Source organism: Strongylocentrotus purpuratus, unplaced genomic scaffold (genome assembly GCF_000002235.5).
Source record: "Strongylocentrotus purpuratus isolate Spur 01 unplaced genomic scaffold, Spur_5.0 spur5_scaffold_21, whole genome shotgun sequence".
Classification (NCBI taxonomy): Eukaryota; Metazoa; Echinodermata; class Echinoidea; order Camarodonta; family Strongylocentrotidae; genus Strongylocentrotus; species Strongylocentrotus purpuratus.
The window spans coordinates 26,051,791-26,076,279 of NW_022145607.1; the positions used below are offsets into that span (position 1 = coordinate 26,051,791).

Consider the following 24,489-nt stretch of genomic DNA (forward strand, 5'->3'; position numbering starts at 1 on the left):
CTGGTTTTATTATAGATTGATCCTAATTTTATAAAAATATCTCCATTTCAAAACATGGACTTTAATTTCTGAAATATCAAACCTACTATCATCGTATGATGGTTAAAAATGATACACAAACTTATTGAGTTCTTTGTAACAACAACTTCTCACATTATCCTTAGTTATTTGGGGCGGGTTCCTAGAAGCCGTCATAAGTCTAACTTCTTGACTATCCCATTGAAACGTGTGTTATAGAATTAACACGGGTTTCAATGGGATAGTCAAGAAGTTAGACTTATGACGGTTTCTAGGAACCCGCCCTAGAATGATAAGCATCTTATATTTAAATCAGTAGGTTCCGAAATGCATCAATTCACTTCTTTGTAGAGAGGAAGTACAAGAGCATGACTGAGTCAATGTTTGCATGGTATACCCAAGCTTGTCGAATTTTAGCGATAATAAACAAGCATGGCATCATAATGACACAGGATAAAGTGTTCAAATGGTTTTCAAAATGCTTTATGAAACATATTATGTAATCAGAACTGTTAACAAATGAAAGTTCATATGCTCATGAAAAACTACATGTAGCAGCAGATATCATATTAAGCAACTTCTCTTTAAGTTTGGCATATTCCAATCAGTTTTTTGAAGGTTGATAAACAACCAGTGTATAGTCCATTATAGAGTTACACTACATAAGATCAAAATGATACATTTAAATTATATCATTCAAACAAATAATCTTTAATAATCAAAGTGCCAATTAAAGGAAAATAATAATGTCGCTTTTTTGTCGGAACCCGTTGATGACGACGCCTAATCCATGCTTGCCATGAAAGGGCCCATGACATCGAAATACAAGTGTATTCCTGTTGGTGTGCAGTCCTGCATACATCTCATATTTTGATATATAAACTTTTGAATTTGTTTCACAGATTTTTAAATATTTTTTAAAATATTTGTTTTTCAAACTTGCTAAGCTCCAGGCTGAAAGGCAGACTTGTCGGTGAAATCGATAGAACAGTTTCGGGTGATATTTCTTACAATTTTGAGTTCGAGAGCAAGTGTGAAGGTGGGCAACATGGCAAATTTGCTTCTGTATAATATTTTACATATTATTATGCCAAAGAAACGTGGTCGCATTTGACGAACCACGAACATGCACAATTTCAGTGGTGATTTCATAGTTTAATGGTATCAAATTTTGGATGTTCCTTTAAGCGCAACTCTGCTCCTATTATCCGCTTCAAGAATTAAGACAGTGTATGTAACTGACCTTGTACAATGTCTGGTTGTTTTCACGAAACACTCGTCAATTTTTAAATTCGACCCTCTTCATCAAACTTGTCATATTACTAACTGCTTTGAAAATATGCTGGTTTACTTGTCAAGAAAATCCACTTTACTGAAATCCAGATAAAACTTCGGACGTTGCCATTGGACCTCATATTTCAGACCTCTTCAAGACATGAAGGGATATAGAAAGTGAAATGAGTGTGTGTGTGTGTGTTGTTTGAGTGTGTGTGAGAGAGAGAGAGAGAGAGAGAGAGAAAGAGAGAGGAGAGAGAGGGAGAGATAGAGGGAGTGGGATGGTGTATTTTGGGAGGGGGGGGGCGGTGGTGGGCATTACGGTACGACAGAACGATTTTTTATATTAAAAAGAAAATAATTTCATATGTACGCCACGGGACCAGTACGACAGTCCTCCTTATAATGTTCATAATTTATGGTGGTTTTTGTTGTCAATAAGTTTTAAAGAATGATTTTGTTTTTTAAATCATAAAGCGCTTAGAAACAGCATTATGCGGTATACAGATGTGATTATTATTTATATTATTATTATTATTATTATTATTATTATTATTATTATTATATTATTATTATTATTATTATTATTATTATTATTTTTGTTATTATTATCATTATTACTATTAGAAGAGCCAAGGTAAATTTAAGGATCATGCGAATGAATTACAGTACATTGCAAACAATAGACGTATATCCATCCATTGACACCTTGCCAAATGTTAAGGAATAGTTTAGTTCAATGGGCCATTTGTGTAATGTAATCAAATTTAATGCGCAAATCTTTCTAATGTACCTCCTTACAAATTATTTCATCCACCTGTTACAAATAATTGTTTTTCAAAAGTCAGAATGCGAATTGCATACATTTCATATTGATAGGTAGGACAGGCGATACTGTTTGTCCTACCTAGCAACAATAAATGTGCACTGTCGCTCATATAGTTGGAATATAATGAGAATTAATGCCTCACAAAAGGGCACTAATATAGCACATCGACACGGTTTTGATCCTGGGACCTCACAGTTACGAGGCCATTGCTTTGCCACTGAACCATGATTGTACGCAGCGGGGGCTAGGGTACGGGGCAGTTCCCACAAATAAAATAAAGACAAAGAAAATGCAATAAATTATCAATAATTCATAGAATCCCCCCCCCCCCACGATCCCCAACAGAAAAAAATCTTCTGTGTGCCCATGCCTTGAGCCATAATGCATGGATTTTTGTTTATGTTGGGGACCGGGGTAGAATGCAATGAATTATTAATTATTTAGGGCATTTTCTTTGGGTTTTTTTTATTTTTGGGCACTGCCCCGTACCCTAGCCCCCGAAATGTTATCATATATTTCATTTGTGTTGAAGAAATGTAGCTTCAATATCTTGTAATATTATATTAAATGATATATATTATCATTCTGTTGTTGAACAATAAAATATATTTCAAAACAGAACAAATCAGGCGCGGATCCAGGATTTTTCTAGGGGGAAGGGGCATTTTTAAAATTGTTTTTGCTCCCGAAAATTTGAAAATCGGACCGGCCGAAAATTCGCTGTGTGTGTGTGTGGGGGGGGGGGGGGGGAGCCATCTCCGAAAAAAGGGTAAAATTAGCGTGTTTTTACACGTTATATTTCCTAGGGAGGGGGCCGGTCCCCCGGGCGCCCTGGATCCGCCACTGGTTAAATAGTAACAGTGCATTCAGTCAAAGTCTTAAAATTAACTTGTTTTCAAGGGTTGGCATAAACATTTCCCCATTGTCGGTATCGATGGAAGGGGCTTAGTGGTAACGGAACTTCTCAGTCAAAGTCAAAAAACTGTATTCCTGTCTTGGCGTTATCACTTTCTCTTGATCAGCATGGCGCCATGGGCGGGGCTTTAGAAAAAAGCTTTAGAAAAACTTCAGTGCTCGCCTTCGTGTATTCAAGGAAGAATAGCCCTATATCATTTTCCAAAGAAAAGCAGCGATGGGCGGGGTTCCATTCTTTCCTTCGACCAAACATAACCTGACAGTCACGCATTTTTAGAAGATTGTTTTATGTCCTTCGAAATTCGGTTGTGGCCTGATGATATTTTGGACCAATCAGATTGGCCTACGACACGTATTTAAATTATTTTCCTTTTGATCATTACTGATGGGATGGGTGAAAATTGTCCTTTCCAAAACCCAAGTTTGATATACTGTGGGGATGTCTTCTACTTGTAATACTATAAATGTGGGCATCCAATCCTTCCAGCTTCATATCGAGGATCCAGCAGGCAGTTGCACAACAAGATTGGAAGGACAGCAAATCTTCGAAAGCTTTTCATATTGTGAGCAGGGTGACTATATTTCCTCTCTTCCTCAAAGTATCTCCATCAAATAACATTCATAGTATTTTGGCCGCATTATGTTTCTATACCAGAAACAGTTGGCCTGTAAGGAATAAGTTGCTTAGCTATTCATTCCTGTTGCATCATGGAAGGGTGAAATAGAAGTAGTAACATTTTGCCACCTTTTAGTGTTTTTTTGAGAGACGGAGAACTTGAAATGAAGAGAATATTTCTTTCCAATAAATACCATAAAGTTTTTTTTCTATCGGTATTGATGTGTTCTGAATTTATTACGATGACCTTAGGACTTTGATTTGTCATTATGTGAAATCGAATCAAACAGATCAAGCAATATTCCGAAGAATTTACAATACGAAGCATTATTAATTATTTCCAAATATTTTTGACAAAACTTCTACTTGACAATGTGCAAACTTCAGTTTGATACGAGTTCAATTCAATTTAAGTTATAAATGATATGTCAGGTGCATCTACTTACACCAAAGATTAATGAAAATGATAACAATAGAAATTATGGTGTTAATTATAGTTTTAAGGATACTCGGATGACTCTACGTATGCGCCAACATTACAACTATTTGAATATCATGGCCCATCATTATTTCTGTTCTGGTTACCACAGACCTCCAAATTAGCAGGTAGCTTTATCCACAAACTGTTGGCTTACTTCCTTTTGTGTTGATATTCAGTAAAATACCACAGTCACTATCTTAATCATTATCTTATTCTCCGCGTCATTCCTACAGCCATCCGATTATTTCTTTTCTTATTTTTTGGTATCCTTAGTTCTTCTTTGAGTTCGACAAAACGTCTTGAACATGGCTAAACTTTTCTTGTACATGGCACTCGCTGCTATCTTAGTGCTTGTTTCAAGCATCCCCGATTGTAAGTATACATTTTTCTTTTAAATGTACCAATATATCAATAATAATATTACAAATATTTAAGAGTGATTTTTATACAGTCTCACTATTTCAAGTTAGGATATATTGCATGCTTTGAAAAACATGACTCTTAAGCATGTTAAGTGGATTATTCAAAGTCTTTAACCTCCCCCCAATCAGACAGACAAAATACATTTTATATGTGTGTGTATATATATATATATATATATATAAGTGAAATCTCGATTAAAGAAAATAAGCCGACAGATTTGCAGACCAAAACATGTTAGTGGATTAATAAACGCCTTGGCACTTTCACTTAGTTGCTTTGGAGATATTTTTTTAAAGGAAGAAAATTGAACCATACATGTATGTATTAAATGAAGGACCATGCAGAACAGGAAAGTAGTCTAGGAGGGCATTTCAAAAGCACTCATATTTATCAGATACCTTTATTAATACCATGCTCTTTCGGCATCCTCATCGTAAGAAACTTATTTCTTTTAACTTACCCAACTAAAGCTGTTATGAATCTAGTTTACCATTACTGTATCATTATGATCATTTTTTTTGTTGAAAATTGATCTCTGTAAAATTTTAGCAGTTAAAAACAAATTTCCGAATGGACAATAAATACTTAATTTCAATTTTAATTTCATTCTCTCTTAAATGAATAAAACAATGCGTAAGCCTACATTAATCATTGTTTAGGCACGGACGATCCAAACGGGACCATCTACAGGGGAGAGTTGGCCCAGACATTTTCCGGTAAAACATGCCAATCCTGGAACTCACAGACCCCACAGGGGCATTCCCGGACACCCGCCAACTACCCTAATGCGGGCCTTGGAGATCACAACTACTGCAGAAACCCCGACGGTGCATTCACCGCTTGGTGTTACACCACCGATCCTGATACCCGATGGGAGTATTGTACCATTGGTGATTTCAGCCCCGAATGCACGAGTAAGTATTGTATATGTATGCGAATACATTCAGCACAAAACATACAGTGGACGCTATTCATATTAAAGATATTTAAATAGAATATTGAATTCGAGTTATTTTTCATATTTCATAATAACATAAAATAACCCTCTCTTAGATGATATGGAATTTGATTTATAACACTCATGCATGAGTTAGCATAGTCATTAAACAATTAATTAGTCTCTGAAAGAAAATAATTAAAATCGCATCCTACCGGGTACCTATGGGTGGAGAGAGCGAATTTAGCTAAGGTGCTTTGATTGAGGACATGAGTGACTTGCCGAACCCACGACCTTCTTCTGTATCCAGTTAAGCGTTTAAACCAATCGACTTCGAAACTTCTACTTACTCCACATTGAATTAGATCCCGAATGCTACCACCAATCCCCTGGCGCTGACTACCGAGGAGAAGTCTCGACTACCCGGAACGGTCGTGAGTGCCAAAACTGGACCTCCCAGTCGCCCCATGGTCACAGCCGCACGCCAGATAACTACCCTACCTCTGGTCTCGGGGACCACAACCTCTGCCGCAACCCCGATGGCGAGGAATTCGCCTGGTGCTACACAACCGACCCCAGTGTCCGTTGGGAGTTCTGCAACATCGGATTGCCCGAAGAGGGTTGCTAAATGGCGTTTCAAAGAGTCTTCCTAAAATGAGCGGAGGGGAGGGGGTGTCTCTGGTATCTTGTCATGTTTGGTCATCGTAATTTTGCTTATTATATCATCTTTTGATTCAAGGGTGACTTTGTAGGCCGTATGGTGGCTGACTTACTGCTCTGATTATAACTTCCTAATACATTTCACTGTCTGTCATTTCTTAATGGAATACATACAAAGGTTAATGGGCAAAGCCATTATTGTTCAAACCTCTCTACGAGAAAGTATGGACCTCATTTCCTGTTCATATTTTAACAATTTCTAACAGCCTTTATTATTAAGGTGTAGGTCTTTGTAATTTTATAGGTGTTAACTTGTTGATCTATTCCTTTCTTTTGATCGGAGTGGTTGGGAGAGGAGGGTTTAAGTATCTCTATCAAGTGGTATGTTGCAGACAAAAATAACAAACAAACAAATAAACAAGAAATAGAAGGAATTGGCAGAATAAATGTTTCATCACTTCACCATCACAAATTTATTTCATTGATATATTAATAATGATATAGCAGTGTAACTCAGATTGAATAAACAGTAGTAACACTATTTCTTCGCAATAATATTAAGCATTGGAAACGTTGCTGTTTTTACTCTTTGAATTTGTATTAGAATTAAATCTTATTATTGTTGGTATTAGCTATGGTGTAGTACTGGACTAAGTATTTCAAAATAATGTTAAAAGTAACGCTTTTTAATTTTGCATTCCTTGGTAATGAATTACACCACCCCCTCTGAAATTATTTGTTAAACAATAAACGACGATTGAAACATCTCTAGCATAATCATAATGTTGTGTTTACTTTGTTGTCTTTCTGTTAATTAATGGACAAGTTTGACACAAAATAGTCATTTTTTTGTCGTTGTCCGTTCTCCAGTACGTTTATTTACTAGACAATGGTTGGTTGGAGGTGGAAAAGGGAGGGGATTCAAAAGCAAACGGAACTGAGCTCAAGAGGAAACAAAGATTGTAAATATGAAAATGTAAAGGATAGGAGGACGAATGAATAATGAGAGAGGAAGGTATAAAGCATGTAAGAAAGAGAGGGATAAAAGAAAATGTAAGAAAAAACTAATAAAGAAAATGGAAAACGGAAAAGGAGACATAACGAGAGAGATAAAAACGAATATGATACAACACTAATAGAAGAAAAATGGAAAAGCGACAAGGAAGAAAGAGAGAGAGAGAGAGAGAGGGGGGGGGGGTTGTGGGCGCGTGCGTGTGTTGTGCGTGAATGCGTGTGTGTGAAGGTGAGAGAGAAGGATAAGAGGAGAGAGAGATGGGGAGTGGTTGGGGCTGAGAGAAAATTTAAGAATGTAACGAAGGCGCTAATCTCTTTCCTTTCGTTTTCTTTCCCTTTTTAATTTTGAATATTCATTGTGATGTTTTAAAGATTATCATATTTTCATTATCTTTGGAAACTTAAAATATAATTAACTAGCCCCGATCATCTTACAATCTCTTTTAAATTGCATATTGGTAAATTTAAACTGCAACTCCTTTTTCCTCCTCGGAACAGTTTATTTGAACAGACCTCGTCTTCGATGTTACATTCACCTTCTCCTCTTCTAGGCTTTTCCTGTATTGGCGAAACATGTGCGATAATAATAATAATAATAATAATAATAATAATAATAATAATAATAATGATAATGATAATGATAATAATAATAATAAGTAGAATGATAATGATTTAAAAAATTTTAAAAAATTATGTATAAGCACAAAGATTACCAAAAAATATACCTATACGTCGTGTGTCCAGACAGGCTTTTGCATCCGGACGGCTGCTTTAAAACAGCAATTTGAAGAAGTTTACAAGCAAATTTTCTTAACTCTTTTAAGAATTATGTTCGACAATATTATACAGGACAAATATTAATGATGGTTAGTGCTTGTTCATGAATATTGTTCATTAAATACGAAGGCAAAAGAGAAGGCTATATGTTTGTTAAATGTCCGGACACACAACCCCATCTTGCGCTAGTACTGAATGGATTTCGGTCTCTTATCAGACTTGGATTTTATCATGATTACTTCAGATAATAGAGTACATTTTCTGTTAGTTCAACTAAATGCCTGTGGAGCGCCAGGACTCCAGGAGTGTCATGTTTTGAAAGACATGAGCGCTATGCAAGAACCCACATTTTGGATGACTTCAAAAAGATGACCTTACCCCCCCCCCCCCTCCCCAACGGAACGGAATGTCGATCGGTCAAATTTTCAAATTTCGGGCTTCGGCCCCCCCCCAAAAAAAAAACCCTCTTACCCCCCCCCCCCGCTTATTCAGCGGCTGGTTAAGTAATAATATGTCTTCTTACCCTCCCCCCCCCCCCGCTTATTCAGCGGCTAGCTGAGTCGTTGCGAAATTTTCGGCCCGATTTCAAAATGTTTACCCCCCCCCCCCCTTTGAAGAAAATCCGTATAATAAAATGGAGTAAAAAGATAAATTAATTGGTACATCACAATCGCAAAGGCTTTCATAAAAACCGGCCATATTACACTTTCGATATATATGCGGTATTGTTATGCACACGTCGCATTTTGAAATCCGAATCTATGATTTCTAAAGCGTTAAATTTGATACATTAAACAGGGTACTGAAATTGCCCTTGCAAGTTGCGCTGATTTCTTAAAAGTCATTGCAATCAAATTCCACTTACATTCCAAAGTTCTCGCCCTCTTCCAGCGTGTCAGGGAGTTTCCTCCCTCGGGTTTCGGGGAGGAGGAGGGTGGAGAACCCGACGGCTACCCCTGCTGCACCATAGATCACCATGGGGAGGGGGCGCCAGTACTTGGATAGTGTGAGAATGAGGGGAGAGATGATACCTGCCACGCGGGAGAAGTAGACCGGGAGCCAGGGGGGGTCAACCTAGCTGGGAAGGAAACCAATTTTCATGTGCACAGATGTAAATATCGCATACCTTCACATAACAAATTGACCGTCTGGCATGTTGTAAGTGGTGGGTGTGGCCAGGGGGACGCCCCCAACCAAAAAAGTGGCCCTTTTGACGACAAAATAGTATTTTGTAAATAATATTTTAAGGAAACCTTGAACCACCATGAGTTTGGTGTCATATGAAAGAGAGTTAAATTATCTACATTTTGATATCAATTCTAAAGAATTTGGGATTAATTAACATCGCAAATTTAAGTAAAAAACATGATTTTTGTGATTTTTTTCGAAAAATTGAATTTTACCAAAAAACATTATTTTCCATATATCAAAATTGAAAAATTAATTTTTTTAATTACTTTCCAGGAATTTGCTTATGTACAACGACAATATCCTGTGCGAGGGAGAGGTTTATATATCATTTCTATAAAAAGTTATAGCAATCCAAATTTATTGATCTGATTTCCACAAAAACAACATTTTTGCCCACATGTGTATTAACTGTATGCATATACGTGCATTAGTGTATTAAGGACCTGTTTGGTGTGTTTACATCAAGTTTTAAAGATAACTTTGAACTAAAACCTCTAATCACCATGTATTTGGTGTCAAAAGATGGATAATTAAAATACCTTCATTCTGATATCAATTTCAATGAGTGATGTAATGTGTGAAATATAAATTTTGAGCCAAAAAGGTGCTTTATTGTAGATATTCCTCTGATTTTGGCCAGTATATCGGTATATTACTGTAACTGGACAAAAGTGAAAAGACATTTAGTAGTGCAGAAAGTTCAAAGGATTTGGAGCACTGAGTGCAATTGATAAGGTTCTTCTTCTGTACTCTGGGATGTTTGAGGAAATGTGGACATTGGCAGTTGCCTCTCCCCCCCCCCCCACCCGGCACCCCGCCCCCTTCCAGCCGCTTGTCATAATCTTGCCCATGCCCAAGATAAGTTAGTGCATCGATCAACATGAATATAATATAATATTGCCATATTTGGTTAATGCCCTTGCCTCTCCCTCCACCCCCCCCCCCCAACCCGCCCCCAAAAGGGGGGAGGAAGGGAAAGGGAAAGAGGAGAGCTAAAAGGGAACAAAAACAGGAAGAAGAAAAGAAAAGGGTAAAAAGAAGGGGGAACAGTTGTGATTAATCCCGCCAAAAACGTGTGGATTGAAGGGGGAGGCGAAAAACTCTTCCCCCCCCCCCATCAAACTTAAAACAGAGAGAAGAATGGGAAGGGAAAGGAAAAGAGTGGAGAAAGGGAAAGAAAAAAAAGAGAAAAAAGAAAGGTAGGGGGGATCAGTTGCGATTTTCCCCGCCAACAAGGTGTAGATCGGGGGGCCAGGGGGAGGGCCAATGGCGTACTGATGGGGGAGGGGGCTTGGGGGAGACAGATCCTCCTAAGTATAATTCAAACATGGTTTATTTCTAAATCGATACCGCTGATTTACAAATGTTGTTGAAATAAAGAAAAAAATCCGAAATTTTTACTCAATATGTAGTACATTATCATTTTTTATGCGTTTGTTGGAAAATGGCAAATTCTTCTTCTGTTGTTTGAGGAAATGTGGGCATTGGCAGTTGCCTCTCCCCTCCCCCATCCCCACCCCGCCCTTTCCAGCCGCTTGCCATAATCTTGCCCATGCCCCAGCCAAGTTAGTGCATCGATCAACTATTGCCATATTTGGTTTAATGGTTTATTTTGCCCGACTACTAAGAAAACACGTGTATGCTTGTAAGCAACCAATAATCCGCATAATTCCTATTGTGATTAGATTAGAATGACATAAACTTTTTTCATAAAATAGTTTCGGCTAGGTATGCAAAGTTATTTTTTCTCTCGATTACTAGTAATTCGGTACAAAAATTGAAGGAACATTATGAAACTACTTGATTCGATTGAATCTCAGTTTAAGTTTTTTGTGTGTTTCAAATAGAAGGTTCGACAACTTCAATTTGAAATCTTTTCTGCTTAGCCATGAATAATTTAAAATCGTTACTAACTCCTTGAACTTCTAAGGATCTCACAATTTGATGATTGGAAAATGTCATAAGGTACAAGCTTATAATTTTGATAGCACACCACCGTCTACATTAGAGTTCTATCATGCCCGTTGCATAAATCATATGGTCTTTTTGAACATGTTGCTGAAATGACATGATTTTCTGTGAATTTTTCTCATTTGGGGGGTAAATTATACTTTTGTTGGAAAATGACAAGTCTCCCAAATTTACAGTTAGGCAAAAAAATATGCTTATTTAGAAGCCTTCATGTCAGGGCCTGCAGAAGGGTAGGGCTCGAGCACCCCCTCACTTTAAAAAAAAAGTATGTTAAAGAGAAACAGAAAGAAAGAGAGAAAGAAAGAATGAGTGACCTGCCAGTGTCACAAATGAGGTATCAAAGTATGCTCTTCTGACCGTAATTAAATACCTAAAACCCCTGAGCATTTGTGGGCTCCGCACCCTGGACCTCACCAAGGGCCCTTAGACGGGTCCCTGGATGCTCATCTGACCATAATTAAATGCCTTAAACGCTGAGCTTCATGGGACACAGCCCCCTGGACCCTACTTCAATTTACGCTGCACTCGCTCCGCTCTACCTGATCGTTAATACTCTACTTTGAAAGACGTTCAGCGGGGCCGGCATGTAACGTGTAAGAGTGGTGGTGGTGCAGATTTTTCTTCTGCCCCCCAAGAACGTTTTTGCTCATTACACCACTGCCCCTAAAAGGTGAGCCCCTGGAATGTTTGCCCCCTCCCTCCAATCCCAAACTGCTTCCGGCGCGCCTGGTGGGGGTGTCTGTCAGATGTCTTTAAAATACCCCAACCTCAATATCGAGCTAGATCAGCTTTAAAGGAAACCCAAATGGAACCTATATGAAAAGATTCGCCACAGGTCAACGATACACAAATGGCCATTGCCAGACGATTTAAATGGTGGGGAGTGACTGCCATATAGATATAGATTGTCGAGAGAAACCTTGCTTGACTAATGTTAAATGCAAATTGTACTTTCAACGTCCCTTTCCAGCACTCCTTCCTGATATGAATAATATTTAAAAAAATAAGAGCTATATACCCTAGGCGCGGATCCAAGATTTCTTAGGGGGGGGGGGCCAAATTTGAAATGATGCGAGCCAAATATTGGTACGTAATGGTGACACCGGCAGTGGCAAAAACGTTTGGGGGAGGGGGGAGGGGTAGACCAAAAACAAATCCCCATCACCCCACTCTTACATGCAGGCCCCGCTGAACGTTGCGGCGGGGGTCAAGGGGTGGAGCCCCCAGAAGCTTAGGGGTTTTGGGAAATACATTAAGGTCAGATGAGCATATTTTGATACCTTATTTGTGACACTGGCAGGTCACTAATTGGTGTGGGGTTCCAGGGGTGGAGCCCCCGGAAGCTTAGGGGTTTTGGGCAATAAATTACGGTCAGATGAGCATATTTTGATACCTTATTTGTGACACTGGCAGGACACAAATGCGTGTGGGGTCCAAGGGGCGGAACCCACAGAAGTTCAGGGGTTTTATACATTAAATTACCGTCAGATGAGCAAATTTTGATACTTTATTTGTGACACTGGCAGGACACTAATTGGCGTGAGGTCCAGGGGCGGAGACCCCAGAAGCTCAGGGGTTTTAAGCATTAAATTACCGTCTGATGAACATCCAGGTGCCTGCCTTAGGGCACTAGGCTAAATCCAGGGGGCAGAGCCCCCGAAAGCTCTGGGGTTTTTATGCATTTATTCACGGTCAGATGAGCAAATTTTGACACCTCATTATTTTGTGAGAAAGGCAGGTTATTATATTTTCTTTCTTTCTTTAGGAATTTGCCATTTTCCAACAAACGCATAAAAAATGATAATGTACTACATAATGAGTACAAATTTCTGATTTTTTTCTTTATTTCAGCAACATTTGTAAATCTGCGGTATCGATTAAGAAATAAACCATGTTTGAATTATACTTGGGAGGATCTGTCTCCCCCAAGCCCCCTCCCCCATCAGTACGCCATTGGCCCTCCCCCTGGCCCCCCGATCTACACCTTGTTGGCGGGGAAAATCGCAACTGATCCCCCTACCTTTCTTTTTTCTCTTTTTTTTCTTTCCCTTTCTCCACTCTTTTCCTTTCCCTTCCCATTCTTCTCTCTGTTTTAAGTTTGATGGGGGGGGGGGGAAAGAGTTTTTCGCCTCCCCCCTTCGATCCACACGTTTTTGGCGGGATTAATCACAACTGTTCCCCCTTCTTTTCACCCTTTTCTTTTCTTCTTCCTGTTTTTGTTCCCTTTTAGCTCTCCTCTTTCCCTTTCCCTTCCTCCCCCCATTTTGGGGGCGGGTTGGGGGGGGGGGAGGGAGAGGCAAGGGCATTAACCAAATATGGCAATATTATATTATATTCACATTGATCGATGCACTAACTTATCTTGGGCATGGGCAAGATTATGACAAGCGGCTGGAATAGGGTGGGTTGCCGGGTGGGAGGGGGGGAGGGGGAGAGGCAACTGCCAATGTCCACATTTCCACATCCCAGAGTACAGAAGAAGAACCTTATCAATTGCACTCAGTGCTCCAAATCCTTTGGACTTTCTGCACTACTAAATGTCTTTTCACTTTTGTCCAGTTACAGTAATATACCGATATACTGGCCAAAATCAGAGGAATATCTACAATAAAGCACCTTTTTGGCTCAAAATTTATATTTCACACATTACATCACTCATTGAAATTGATATCAGAATGAAGGTATTTTAATTATCCATCTTTTGACACCAAATACATGGTGATTAGAGGTTTTAGTTCAAAGTTATCTTTAAAACTTGATGTAAACACACCAAACAGGTCCTTAATACACTAATGCACGTATATGCATACAGTTAATACACATGTTGGCAAAAATGTTGTTTTTGTGGAAATCAAATCAATAACTTTGGATTGCTATAACTTTTTATAGAAATGATATATAAACCTCTCCCTCGCACAGGATATTGTCGTTGTACATAAGCAAATTCCTGGAAAGTTATTAAAAAAAATAATTTTTCAATTTTGATATATGGAAAATAATGTTTTTTGGTAAAATTCAATTTTTCGAAAAAAATCACAAAAATCATGTTTTTTACTTAAATTTGCGATGATAATTAATCCCAAATTCTTTAGAATTGATATCAAAATGTAGATAATTTAACTCTCTTTCATATGACACCAAACTCATGGTGGTTCAAGGTTTCCTTAAAATATTATTTACAAAATACTATTTTGTCGTCAAAAGGGCCACTTTTTTGGTTTGGGGCGTCCCCCTGGCCACACCCACCACTTACAACATGCCAGATGGTCAATTTGTTATGTGAAGGTATGCGATATTTACATCTGTGCACATGAAAATTGGTTTCCTTCCCAGCTAGGTTGACCCCCCCTGGCTCCTGTACTAAAGGTCGAGAATAGGCCCATCGCGGAGCTCCTGTGTTATCGGGAAATGTGTCGCACAAAAAAGTAAAGGTAGAATTATAAAGAAAAATACCAACATAAAACTATACGGTTGCACAGTATACAGAATGATCCGGATACGATTTCGACTTTTAGGTGTCGAGGTAGGGTGATTCATTGGGAAATACAGGACATATAAACTCAGTACAATGACACATCAATGATAACAACAACATGCTAATAGTGAATGGGGACAGCTTGGAAGGCATTTCTATATAAAAACCTGACCCGAGCAGAAAAATAGAATGTAATGCAATGTCATTACATTTGAATGTCCCAAATTTCCAATTTTGTAAGACATTGTCTGCCACATGCCACCCGACCTTTAATATGTGTTGATGGGAACATTGGTTTGCATGTATGTATGTACCAATATTTCATTAGTGCTTTAATTTTAAGTAGGCTAATTGTAATTTTTTGAAACATATACAATATATTTTAATAAATATACGCAATTATGATTTTGAATGCATTTAAGAGTATCGTGTACATATATTGCCAAATTAAATTACCTGATTGACGTTGGGTAGAGTTCAACAGTATACAGGAAGAGGACTGCATAGGCAGCAGATATACCAAACTTGCCTATCATAGCAAAGACTGTAAGTGCCGTTCCAGGGGCTTCATGTATAAAGGTCAAAAGTTATAGGATTAATATTCTGCGCCTTTGATTTGTTTTGTTTTGTCAACAGAACTATGGCGCAATATAAAAACTGAAGATCATCATCATCATCACCATTATAATCATCATCATCATCATCATCGCCATCATCATCACCATCATTATCACCATCATTATCATAATTATCATTATCATCATCATCACCATCATCATCATCATCATCGTCATTATCATCATCATCATCGCCATCATCATCACCATCATCACCATCATTATCATAATCATCATTATCATCATCACCATCATCATCACCATCATTATCTTCATCTTCACCATCATCATCATCATTATCATCATCATCACCATTATCATCATCATCATCATCACCATCATTATCATCATCACCATCATTATCATCATCGTCACCATCATCATCATCATTATCATCATCATCACCATCATTATCATCATCATCATCATCACCATCATCATCATCATCATCATTATCATCATCATCACCATCATCATTATCATCATTATCATTATCATCATCATCGTCATCATCATTATCATCATCATCATCATCATCATTATCATTATTCCTAACAACAGGATAGGTAAATAATGAAAAGTGATGTCCTTCCCGGTGCTGTTGAACAAAAGGTAATTTTAAAGTAGAAACTAAAGCATGGATTCAAGAAGAAGTTATGAAGCAACATGGATTCTATGAATACAACATAGTAAATGTCTCATGATCAAAACGTTTGTAAAATGGGGCTAAGACTATTAAACCGCAATTTTGAAATAATACGTTTTATGCCGTGAACTGCTTGACCAGGGGCGATATAAGTTGTACAGACCAGTTAAACATGTCAAATATAGTAGCCGGTGACTCTGTGTTATTGTCATTGATTAATTGGACAGTCAAATAGGAATCAATGACTAATGTTTATTCGGATTTTAAATCTTTATAACCAAGGGTAAAGTAAATTGAACACATACTGGCCTGCTGCAGTCGATGTTTGTCGCACATGATGTGTATGTTGTATGTTTTTTAAATAATTATTCTAAACAGTGTGGCAATCTACGTTGTTTAACCGTAACAGTCGCATTGGAAGACTCGAAAAACACAATTCCTTGGGTCCTACAATATTGTCGCTACATAGAAAATTGGGCGTTAACTGCCTGCAAGAAGGACCTTCCTGCCATTGACAATACATAGAACTCAGGGCCTTCTTGCCGGGAGCCAGCTTACGGTGTTCGACTTACGAAATATGGCTGAAGAGAGTAGCGAGGCTCCGCTGAGGAGGAGCAGACCGCAGAGACATCGAGGTCTCCCGATAACTTCGACGAGTACAGATGAGAAGAGGTAGGCTGGGATCTCGACGGCTCCTGCGATTGCAAAGGCAAGGTAATCGTTGACCCCGAGGTTGGATGTGTTCAAAGACAATCCATGGTAAACGACTGCGTTAACCATCCTGATGCAAGAGGGCAAAACATATGTATGAATGTATAAAGATGTAAAGTGTTAATATCAATCTCATTGCGGGAAGTAGTGAATTTCAAAATATAAAACATAGTTATTGTGTCATTGTTATGCTATGAATCATCATCACCATCGTCATTGGTGGAAGAATACAGATTAATGTGAAGATGATTACTATATTCTCAAATTATCGTTGTTTAAATTACTTTTAATTACCAAACTGTCACTAACTATTCAAATAAAACCACTTTGAGGAGATACCAACCAGTTAAAGGTGAGATTAATGCTTCGCATTCGCATCTTAGGAGTTCGGAAGAGGTCCAAGGCAGATGCTTGATGTCCCGCTCCTTCTGATTTCTAGACAAAAGTAGATTGATTCATGTTATCAATAAATAATTGGTCAATCCAACTCTGAAGAGAAACAATAAGATTGTTTATCTAGATATTGGACGCAGTGTTATCATTTGCAGTGAGTATACATTTGAAATGACAATGAGGCTTCTAAACAAATGATACAGTGATATAGAGATGATCGGATTGGTTATATATAATCTTCTTTCTTCTTCTATTTTCCACGCACCGCCCACCCCGGCGGGGTTATCTGAAGACAGACAGCCCACGATACCGACAAAAAGGGACGATTATAGAAATCTAGTCCCTTTTGGGCCCTCTTTCTAAAAGTGGTGAGGCTCATGGGACCAGTTGCCCGTGGTCTTATGGGCTATTGATCTAGAATGTTGTCGGTTTTGTGGACTGTCGGCCTCGTTGGTTGTCGGTCTGGTGGAATGTCGATCTCTAGGGCTTTAGCCCTACCAGACACTCGACCAAGCCACGCACACGCACTCATACACAATCATCCCACACACACTCCATCAGGTGTCCGTATTCCAAGAAGGCCGTCACAGTTATGTACTGCCAATTGCAGTAACGGTCTTCCTCTGATCCTGAGGGCAACCCGAACTGTTTCCAATCTTACCCTTTGCTCTTTGAATTGCTCAGTAAAGAGCGGTGATGGAAGTGTCTTCTTGTTGGATTTAGCCATTGTTGCAAGTGTCTTCTCCGCTTTGTCGTATCTACCGCTAGATATTTGCCACCTTACCGACTCGGGTAGGAACCTAGCAAAGATGGACGTAAAGGGGTATAATGAGGAAAGAACTGAGTTCGTAACTTCTTCCTTAAGTTTGTATTTAGTTCTCTTCGTCGAGATAGGCCCAATGATATGAGTTTCCTTTGAAACTTATTTATTTGCTTGACATTGTTACTTGTTGGTTCCCACCAGTAGCGTACGCAGGTTTTTCCAAAGGGGGGGGGGGGAGGTAAGAGGACACAGATACGACAAAGCGGAGGGGGTAAGAGGACACCCCCCCCCCCAAAAAAGGGGGGGGGGTTTAACCCGAAAATACACACATAATAAAACTGAAGGGGGGGTTCAACCCCAACTCCCCCCCCCCCTGCGTACGCGCCTGGTTCCCACTACTATGTTAGGCGTATAGTCGTTATTCCCTTTATAGGACCATCCACCAAGAAGCTTTGCAGTTGGGTTCCTTTTTTTTTTTTTTTACATATCCTCATTTTCGTTTTCCTTAATTCCAAAATTAAGTAACTACAAGGAAACCATTTGTTAAATTTACGTTTTGGTTATGAAATTCAAAATATGTTTGTATTATCATTTTCTTTGGCCTGTATATCTGCATTGTTCTTTTTTTTAATCCTATATTTTTTCCCTTTTCATATCAATTGCATTTTGAACTGGTGTATCTATCATAGACATACCTAGCTGATCTACGTCTGATGTTTCACACAGTTATATGCAATATTGCATGTACTCATATGCTAATACCGTCTCATATATTATCGTGTAATAACTTTATTATAGAAACCACATAGATATTCATGTATTTATATATCAGGCCCTACATTTTCATCGTGCCAATTATTTATACCATTGTTCCGTATCTCTTTGCATATATATTCGTATTTGAAATCAAATCTTTAGGTTGCAATGAAAGAATAGTAAATACATAAATCTTTTGTATTATCCTTTTTTTCTTCTTGTAAACAAAACTAAAAAAAGGGTAATGTTAAATGTGAACAAGAAAATAAATCGAATATTACCTCAACTTAATGTGATTTATAACCCTTATTCATGTTACTTGGACCATTTTGGAACAGCTTGAACTTGCGTTTATAACCATTTCTACCGAATGATGTTTAACGTCAGGTAGGGAAATTACAACTACAAACAAATCTCAGAAACATCGGCAACATTTTCGACAAGAGATGTCTAAAAAAAAGGCATCCCTTGTCACTTTTCGAAATTCGGAATACTGAAGCAAATAAAACATTGAGAAAATAAAGTTGATCTAATTTGTTTCTTACATCATAATTGCCATCAGGACGAGAGTAGGAACAGTAGCAACGATCTCTAGAGTCTTCCAGTAGCGAATGAAGTAGGCAACCAGAGCAAGGCATACGTACCCCGTGGCAAAGGGGACAGCGAAAAGTATCCCGGTGATGTTTCGTTTTGAAGTGCCCGCAAACTCATTTGCTGAAATTGATATTTTATTTAAAAACTAAGATGAAAAGTAATCATAGCCGAACTAGGGTGGAATAAGTATTGAGGACGTATGCATGTTTTGCAAACAGTAGGAGTTCTCTCAAGGCTCGAGAGTGGTAAATTGAAGATTAACATTATTCTGTTCTTGTTAATTATTATACATGACGTTAGAGACGTGACTTAATTAGATTTGTGCACACCATGATGATACGAAATCTGATGTAGATATACACCAGGCCACCACATTTTTTTTTACCCATGTTGAATAAACCTTTACCTGAAGACACGTTACCTTTTTTGTAAATTCGATAGGTGGGGAAATATTTTATCCCATTCTTACTACAGAGTATGCCTTAAGTAATATGCAAACAATAATCATCTCGGTTTTTGCATGCATCTTTATTTGAAAAATAAACAACAACAAAACAAGGAAAAAGACGCACCCCCCCCCAAGAAAACCCAGACACAAATAAGCATTTGCCAAGTTTGTGCTAGTGTATTTGACTTACCTAATACGAAGGAAATGATGTAAATTGGGATGGCGACGAATCCTTGAATAAATCGAATGGTAGAGAACACCCACCATGACGGGGAGAAGGCAAGGGCGAACCCGGCAATGAGACGGATGACCATGCAGATCATCAAAGACCACCATCGTCCGATTCTACAGTTTTAGGTTTAAAGAGATCGTTTAACAATGTTAAATCTGAGATGCACGGCCCTATGTGTTATCGGTGTCTGTGATATGATCTTATATTGAAGCCCTAAAAAAATTGCGCTTCAAAATGATCAAGAAGTGCCTCCAAAAAGTAAAAATGTTTGAGTGACCGGTTTTACCATACTCTTTTTCCCCAATAGACTGTAGTGTTATGAAAATCGTTTGGCAAACGGTTTTCAAAATTTGTAATTCCAATCATAAATATCTTGATAATCAGACATGCGATCGGCTTGTAAAAGTCATGGGGTTCCTGACTGACCTATCATTGCAGCATGAGCTAAATCCAGGATTTTGTTTCAGAATCTGAGACAAAGTTACCGGATCCCTTTAAACAAAATGTACACTTAAAGTGACTCGGGAACATTGTTGAAGGTTGATGAAAAAACTGCTCTTTTCAAACCACACAGATATTTATGGTTTTCTTTGAAGGCATCACTGTGCTACACCCTCTTACAGTAAATTCTCCCAACCCTTTTGAATTTTCCCAAGCGTTTTTTCCATGAAAATAAAATATAAAACAGGCCTCACTTAAATATCTGAATGGTATATAAAGCAAATTCTTTGCTTTTTGTAGATTTTCATTCACCTAAAATGTAATTAAATTGTAATATAGGTTTTCCCGCCCAATTTCATCAGAGGTGCATTCGACTTCATGAATAGGCGTTCAAGTTCGAACGGTTTTCGTCAACTCTCTGCTCTCATGGTTCATTTTAATTCTTTGAGCATTCAATTTCATTTGATATCATTCCTTTTAAATTATATTTCGTTCAATTTAGAGAGAAATCCATTCAATTTAGTGACGCGAAGTTGTCAGCTGGATAGACGTTCAATTTCGTACTTAATACCAATTTCAATTTTCATTTATAGGCACACACCTTCGCACTTTGAACGTTCGAATTAAATCAACATAAACAAGTTATGTAGTTCTGTGTAATTCTTACCGCAATTTGTTTACGTCATATTTGATTTTTTCACTATTTGTAATTAAATACTTAATTTTCTTTCTTAAAGTTTCACAATGTTTATTTTAATCATATTCTATATATTTCTTTTCTTTCTGATCTTTTCTTCCAGTTTCACTGTATTCCCTAGCAGTATAGACATAACACTTACAGAATGGTTATAATAATTATTTTGTACATGACGGTTTGTCAGAAGAATGAGATATTATAAGGGAAAGGTCCCATTTCAAGGTACATAAAGTTTGCATAATTTATTCAAACAGAAGCAGATTGCAAAAAACTTTAACAGTATATAAGAGAAAAGGACTGCCCAAATGCTGTAAATGCTTGCCTATTCGTCAATTTGAATACCTTAACGTTCATCAGGGCGGTGCAGGTACGAAATTGAATGCATTTACGTGCATTTTTAATTTGAACGCGCTTTTTACACGTTTATGTGAGAAAATCATGAAATCGCATGCTTATACAATTAAATTGAATGAACTAATTAGCTTTTTGAATGTTGATCTCGGTGATCATTCAAATTCGCTCGAAATTGAATGATCGCATCGTCAAATCGGATGCAACTCTGATGAAATTGGGCGGGAAAACCTATAATATAGTTGGGAGGATTAAGAAATTCATCAGATCAGTTTTTCCCAATTTGTATCATTAATAATGGTCTGTTTTCACTCAAAATTTCAGATTATCTTTAATTGTATATCTAGCATTGACGTAACTACCTTAGCACCATTTCCTCTCATCTGAACAGTGTTACCAAGTCCCTGTAATGATGTGCGTTTATATGGCAAGCCGTTTTAACATTAATTCCTATTTCTTGATATCACGATTTACTTACTGGTTATACAAATTCTAAATCTGCACACATAAAATTGGAAGGAGGAGGAGGGGGGGGGGGGGGGGGGGGGCTTGTCACCCCTCCATACCTCTCGTGCACGAGGAGAACTCATATATTCTATTATATGTACTAGGGAAGATAACTTACACGTCAGCAAGAGATCCGAACACGACGGATCCGAGCAGATAGCCTCCGAAGTATAGCGATTGGGACACCTGTGTGAGATCTTCCTTTCCACACACCAGGTCGAACTAACGGAGACAAGAAATACATTAATAATGAAATCTAAAACTTAATCTACTGAGCGATTTGTGGGGTGGGGTGGTTTATTAATGAAACATATTCCAAGACACATGGGTTAGATCTTGCTTTCGATAGACCAGGTCAATCTAGTAGGGTTAAGATACAAATTGACGATGAATTTGAATTGATTTTGGGTCATATCTCATACTTTAATATGTTTAGAACTAATATAATTATCATTATTTATCGCATCGCGTACTTGATTAGTGCCGTAGTCCGAACAGTGTCAAAGCATTTGGTGAGTATAATTGGGGCATAATTGTTGTTTTGTATCAATCCAGATAGATGGGAAAGTGTGATGAATATTGTTATTTTCATCTAGGGATGAACATGATTTTAAGCAATCTACACATTTTGTACAAATCCCATCACAAAAAAGTACTTTTATTGTTAAACCTCCAAAGAACATTAAAGTGATAGAGAGAGAGAGAGAGAAAGAAGGAAGGAAAGAAAGAAATCAGCAATTAATATTCAAGAGAGACAGAAATAGAGGGAGCGAGTAGTTGAAAAGTGGAGGCTTGGTGTTTGCGTGACTGTGTGAGAGATCTTTTTAGATTTCTTTTTTTTACTTTGATGTATAATATATACAAACAAAAATATAAATACTCACTTCTGTAACTATAGAAGATTTGTACTGACTGGTATCGTAGGCCCATCCCTGGTCACACTCAATGACTGGTAGTGATCCGCTGCTGTAGTTGGATGGATCGATCCCAGGCCAGAATTCCTCTCCTGACACGTTGTATTTCTCACATTGTGCGTACTCCAGCTCACCATCTGACGTGTAGTTGGAAGGGATACTTCCTTCCTTCTGGGCTAGTGCGCAAGCTTCCTCTGAAAGTCCATACTGCTCACATCCGGGAGTCCATTCGGGGGTCTGTAGAAGGGGGATAGAGATGAAGGTATGATATGATATATCTAAAGCCTTCCGCTCACCAAAGATCTTCATGCGATCCAATTTTCGAAGTAATTACAATTATATTAGATATAGAAATCTTAACAAACATCATCTTCCTGATTTAGGTTCCCAATAATGATCAGAATGCTAACAACCGGAATATAAGTGCATTTAAACGTTATAGACATAATACATGCCGAATGGGCTTCGATTTGTAGACAATCCCGCGTGTGGCATGGCAGTTTGTTCCAAGCTTTAATATTAGTTGTTTCTTTTCAGGAAATATTTTTCTATAGTATTCTTTCAAACTGACATAAAACTATCAAGATAGCTCACGATTACGATACCAACGGCCAAATAAAGATGATACCTCGAATCATAAACCGCGTTTCAAAAACACCAAAACTATAGATATAACTTTTACAAGACAGATATTCTTTATTTATGCATTTGAAATAAATAGTGACCTCTTCGATAATGAGCTTGGCATTTAATGGAAGATGTGCCCGATTTGTAAGGGACAAAGAATCCAAACTTACCTCGCACCAGTGATCGACGGTAGCCGCCAGGAAGACTGGAATCATTGACAACCATGAGGAGAAGAAGACTATGGTACAGGTGATGGCGAACACCCTGCGCTGGTAGGGACCAAACTCACCTAGCTCCTTGAGGAGATCGTCAAGTTTAAACATAACTGCAGGAATGAGATCGGAGCTGAAGCACAGGGTGCGCCTACACAGAAGTCGCCAATGATCCACTTCTGATATTTATGTTCCCTTGAGTGAAGCTATTGAAGATAACTCTAATTAGTGGCGTATACGCAATATGTATATTAGTCAATAGGCCAGTTCATACATGTATATTTTATCATGAATCCTTTTTTCGCTCTAGTGTCGTTGCCGTTGGTGTGACTACGGTAGGAGTGAACAAGATCACAAGTTATGCCCAAGTCACACTGAAATTATACATGGGGACTGACTGTTGGCCACAGGAGTAACGTTATTCTGTTCGATCTGGTGTCGGTCTGGTGGTGGTGTTGTTGGTGTGACTAGTCGGGTATTACTCACGAGTTAGTATTGTAATACATGCATGTTACATTGGGATTGCTTTAGGATTTGCTTTCTGCGGTAAACCTCTGCCTGATTCTTGGGTCGTCCATTCTTCCAGAAATGTATGGCATGTGTGAATTGGTCTATCATGTAATACACTCAACCCTTGGACTTTACTCTGTGAACCAAGTCAACACATACAATTATGATTAAGATTAACCGATACTGTATCAATAAAAGCAAATTACTTTTCTTATAATTAATAATAGAGATTGATAAGAATGCAACCGTCAAAAATGCATAATGGTGAAGATATCATGATATCGTTATACGGAAATGCAATCACGTGGAGGCGAGAGGGAAGGAAAGATCCGAACACCCTATTGTTTGCTTATCCAAAGGCTTGGGAAATTAACAAAAACCATGTTCACGAATGGGGAGGGAGGGGTGCAAAATGATGTTCATTAAAAAAGTAGGATTCCTCGGAATGTTTCTTATTAGGAAAGATATATGGTGAAATATAGCGGTAA

At 38.1% G+C, this 24,489-nt stretch overlaps 2 protein-coding genes across 2 annotated transcripts; one reads left to right on the top strand and one right to left on the bottom strand.

Moving 5' to 3' along the window:
• Positions 1-3,512: 3,512 nt before the first annotated feature.
• Positions 3,513-6,191, top strand: LOC105444510 (plasminogen). The gene is made up of 4 exons (XM_011678845.2): positions 3,513-3,609; positions 4,408-4,506; positions 5,217-5,471; positions 5,860-6,191. Exons 2-4 carry the CDS (start codon positions 4,440-4,442, stop codon positions 6,120-6,122), a joined length of 585 nt encoding a protein of 194 aa, XP_011677147.1. The 5' UTR covers positions 3,513-3,609; positions 4,408-4,439; the 3' UTR covers positions 6,123-6,191.
• A 2,615-nt stretch (positions 6,192-8,806) lies between these two features.
• LOC115927920 (organic cation transporter protein-like) lies at positions 8,807-23,663 on the bottom strand. The gene is made up of 11 exons (XM_030994272.1): positions 23,450-23,663; positions 22,623-22,889; positions 21,857-21,960; positions 19,701-19,855; positions 19,014-19,182; positions 17,611-17,749; positions 16,900-16,991; positions 16,418-16,626; positions 15,039-15,147; positions 14,012-14,054; positions 8,807-9,019 (listed from the first exon to the last, which is right to left on the bottom strand). The coding sequence occupies exons 1-11, from the start codon at positions 23,600-23,602 to the stop codon at positions 8,807-8,809; spliced, it is 1,653 nt and encodes a 550-aa protein (XP_030850132.1). The 5' UTR covers positions 23,603-23,663.
• Between the last annotated feature and the right edge of the window lie 826 nt (positions 23,664-24,489).

Bases quoted from the DNA above. Each gene is read 5' to 3' on its own strand.
- LOC105444510 (XM_011678845.2), top strand. From the start codon at position 4,440: ATGGCTAAACTTTTCTTGTACATGGCACTCGCTGCTATCTTAGTGCTT. The intron at 4,507-5,216 runs GTAAGTATACAT...ATCATTGTTTAG, and splicing joins TGTTTCAAGCATCCCCGATT to GCACGGACGATCCAAACGGG. The intron at 5,472-5,859 runs GTAAGTATTGTA...ACATTGAATTAG, and splicing joins TTTCAGCCCCGAATGCACGA to ATCCCGAATGCTACCACCAA.
- LOC115927920 (XM_030994272.1), bottom strand. From the start codon at position 23,602: ATGTTTAAACTTGACGATCTCCTCAAGGAGCTAGGTGAGTTTGGTCCC. The intron at 16,627-16,899 runs GTTGGTATCTCC...CTCTTGCATCAG, and splicing joins ATTAATCTCACCTTTAACTG to GATGGTTAACGCAGTCGTTT. The intron at 15,148-16,417 runs GTAAGTCGAACA...TTATACATGAAG, and splicing joins ACTCTCTTCAGCCATATTTC to CCCCTGGAACGGCACTTACA.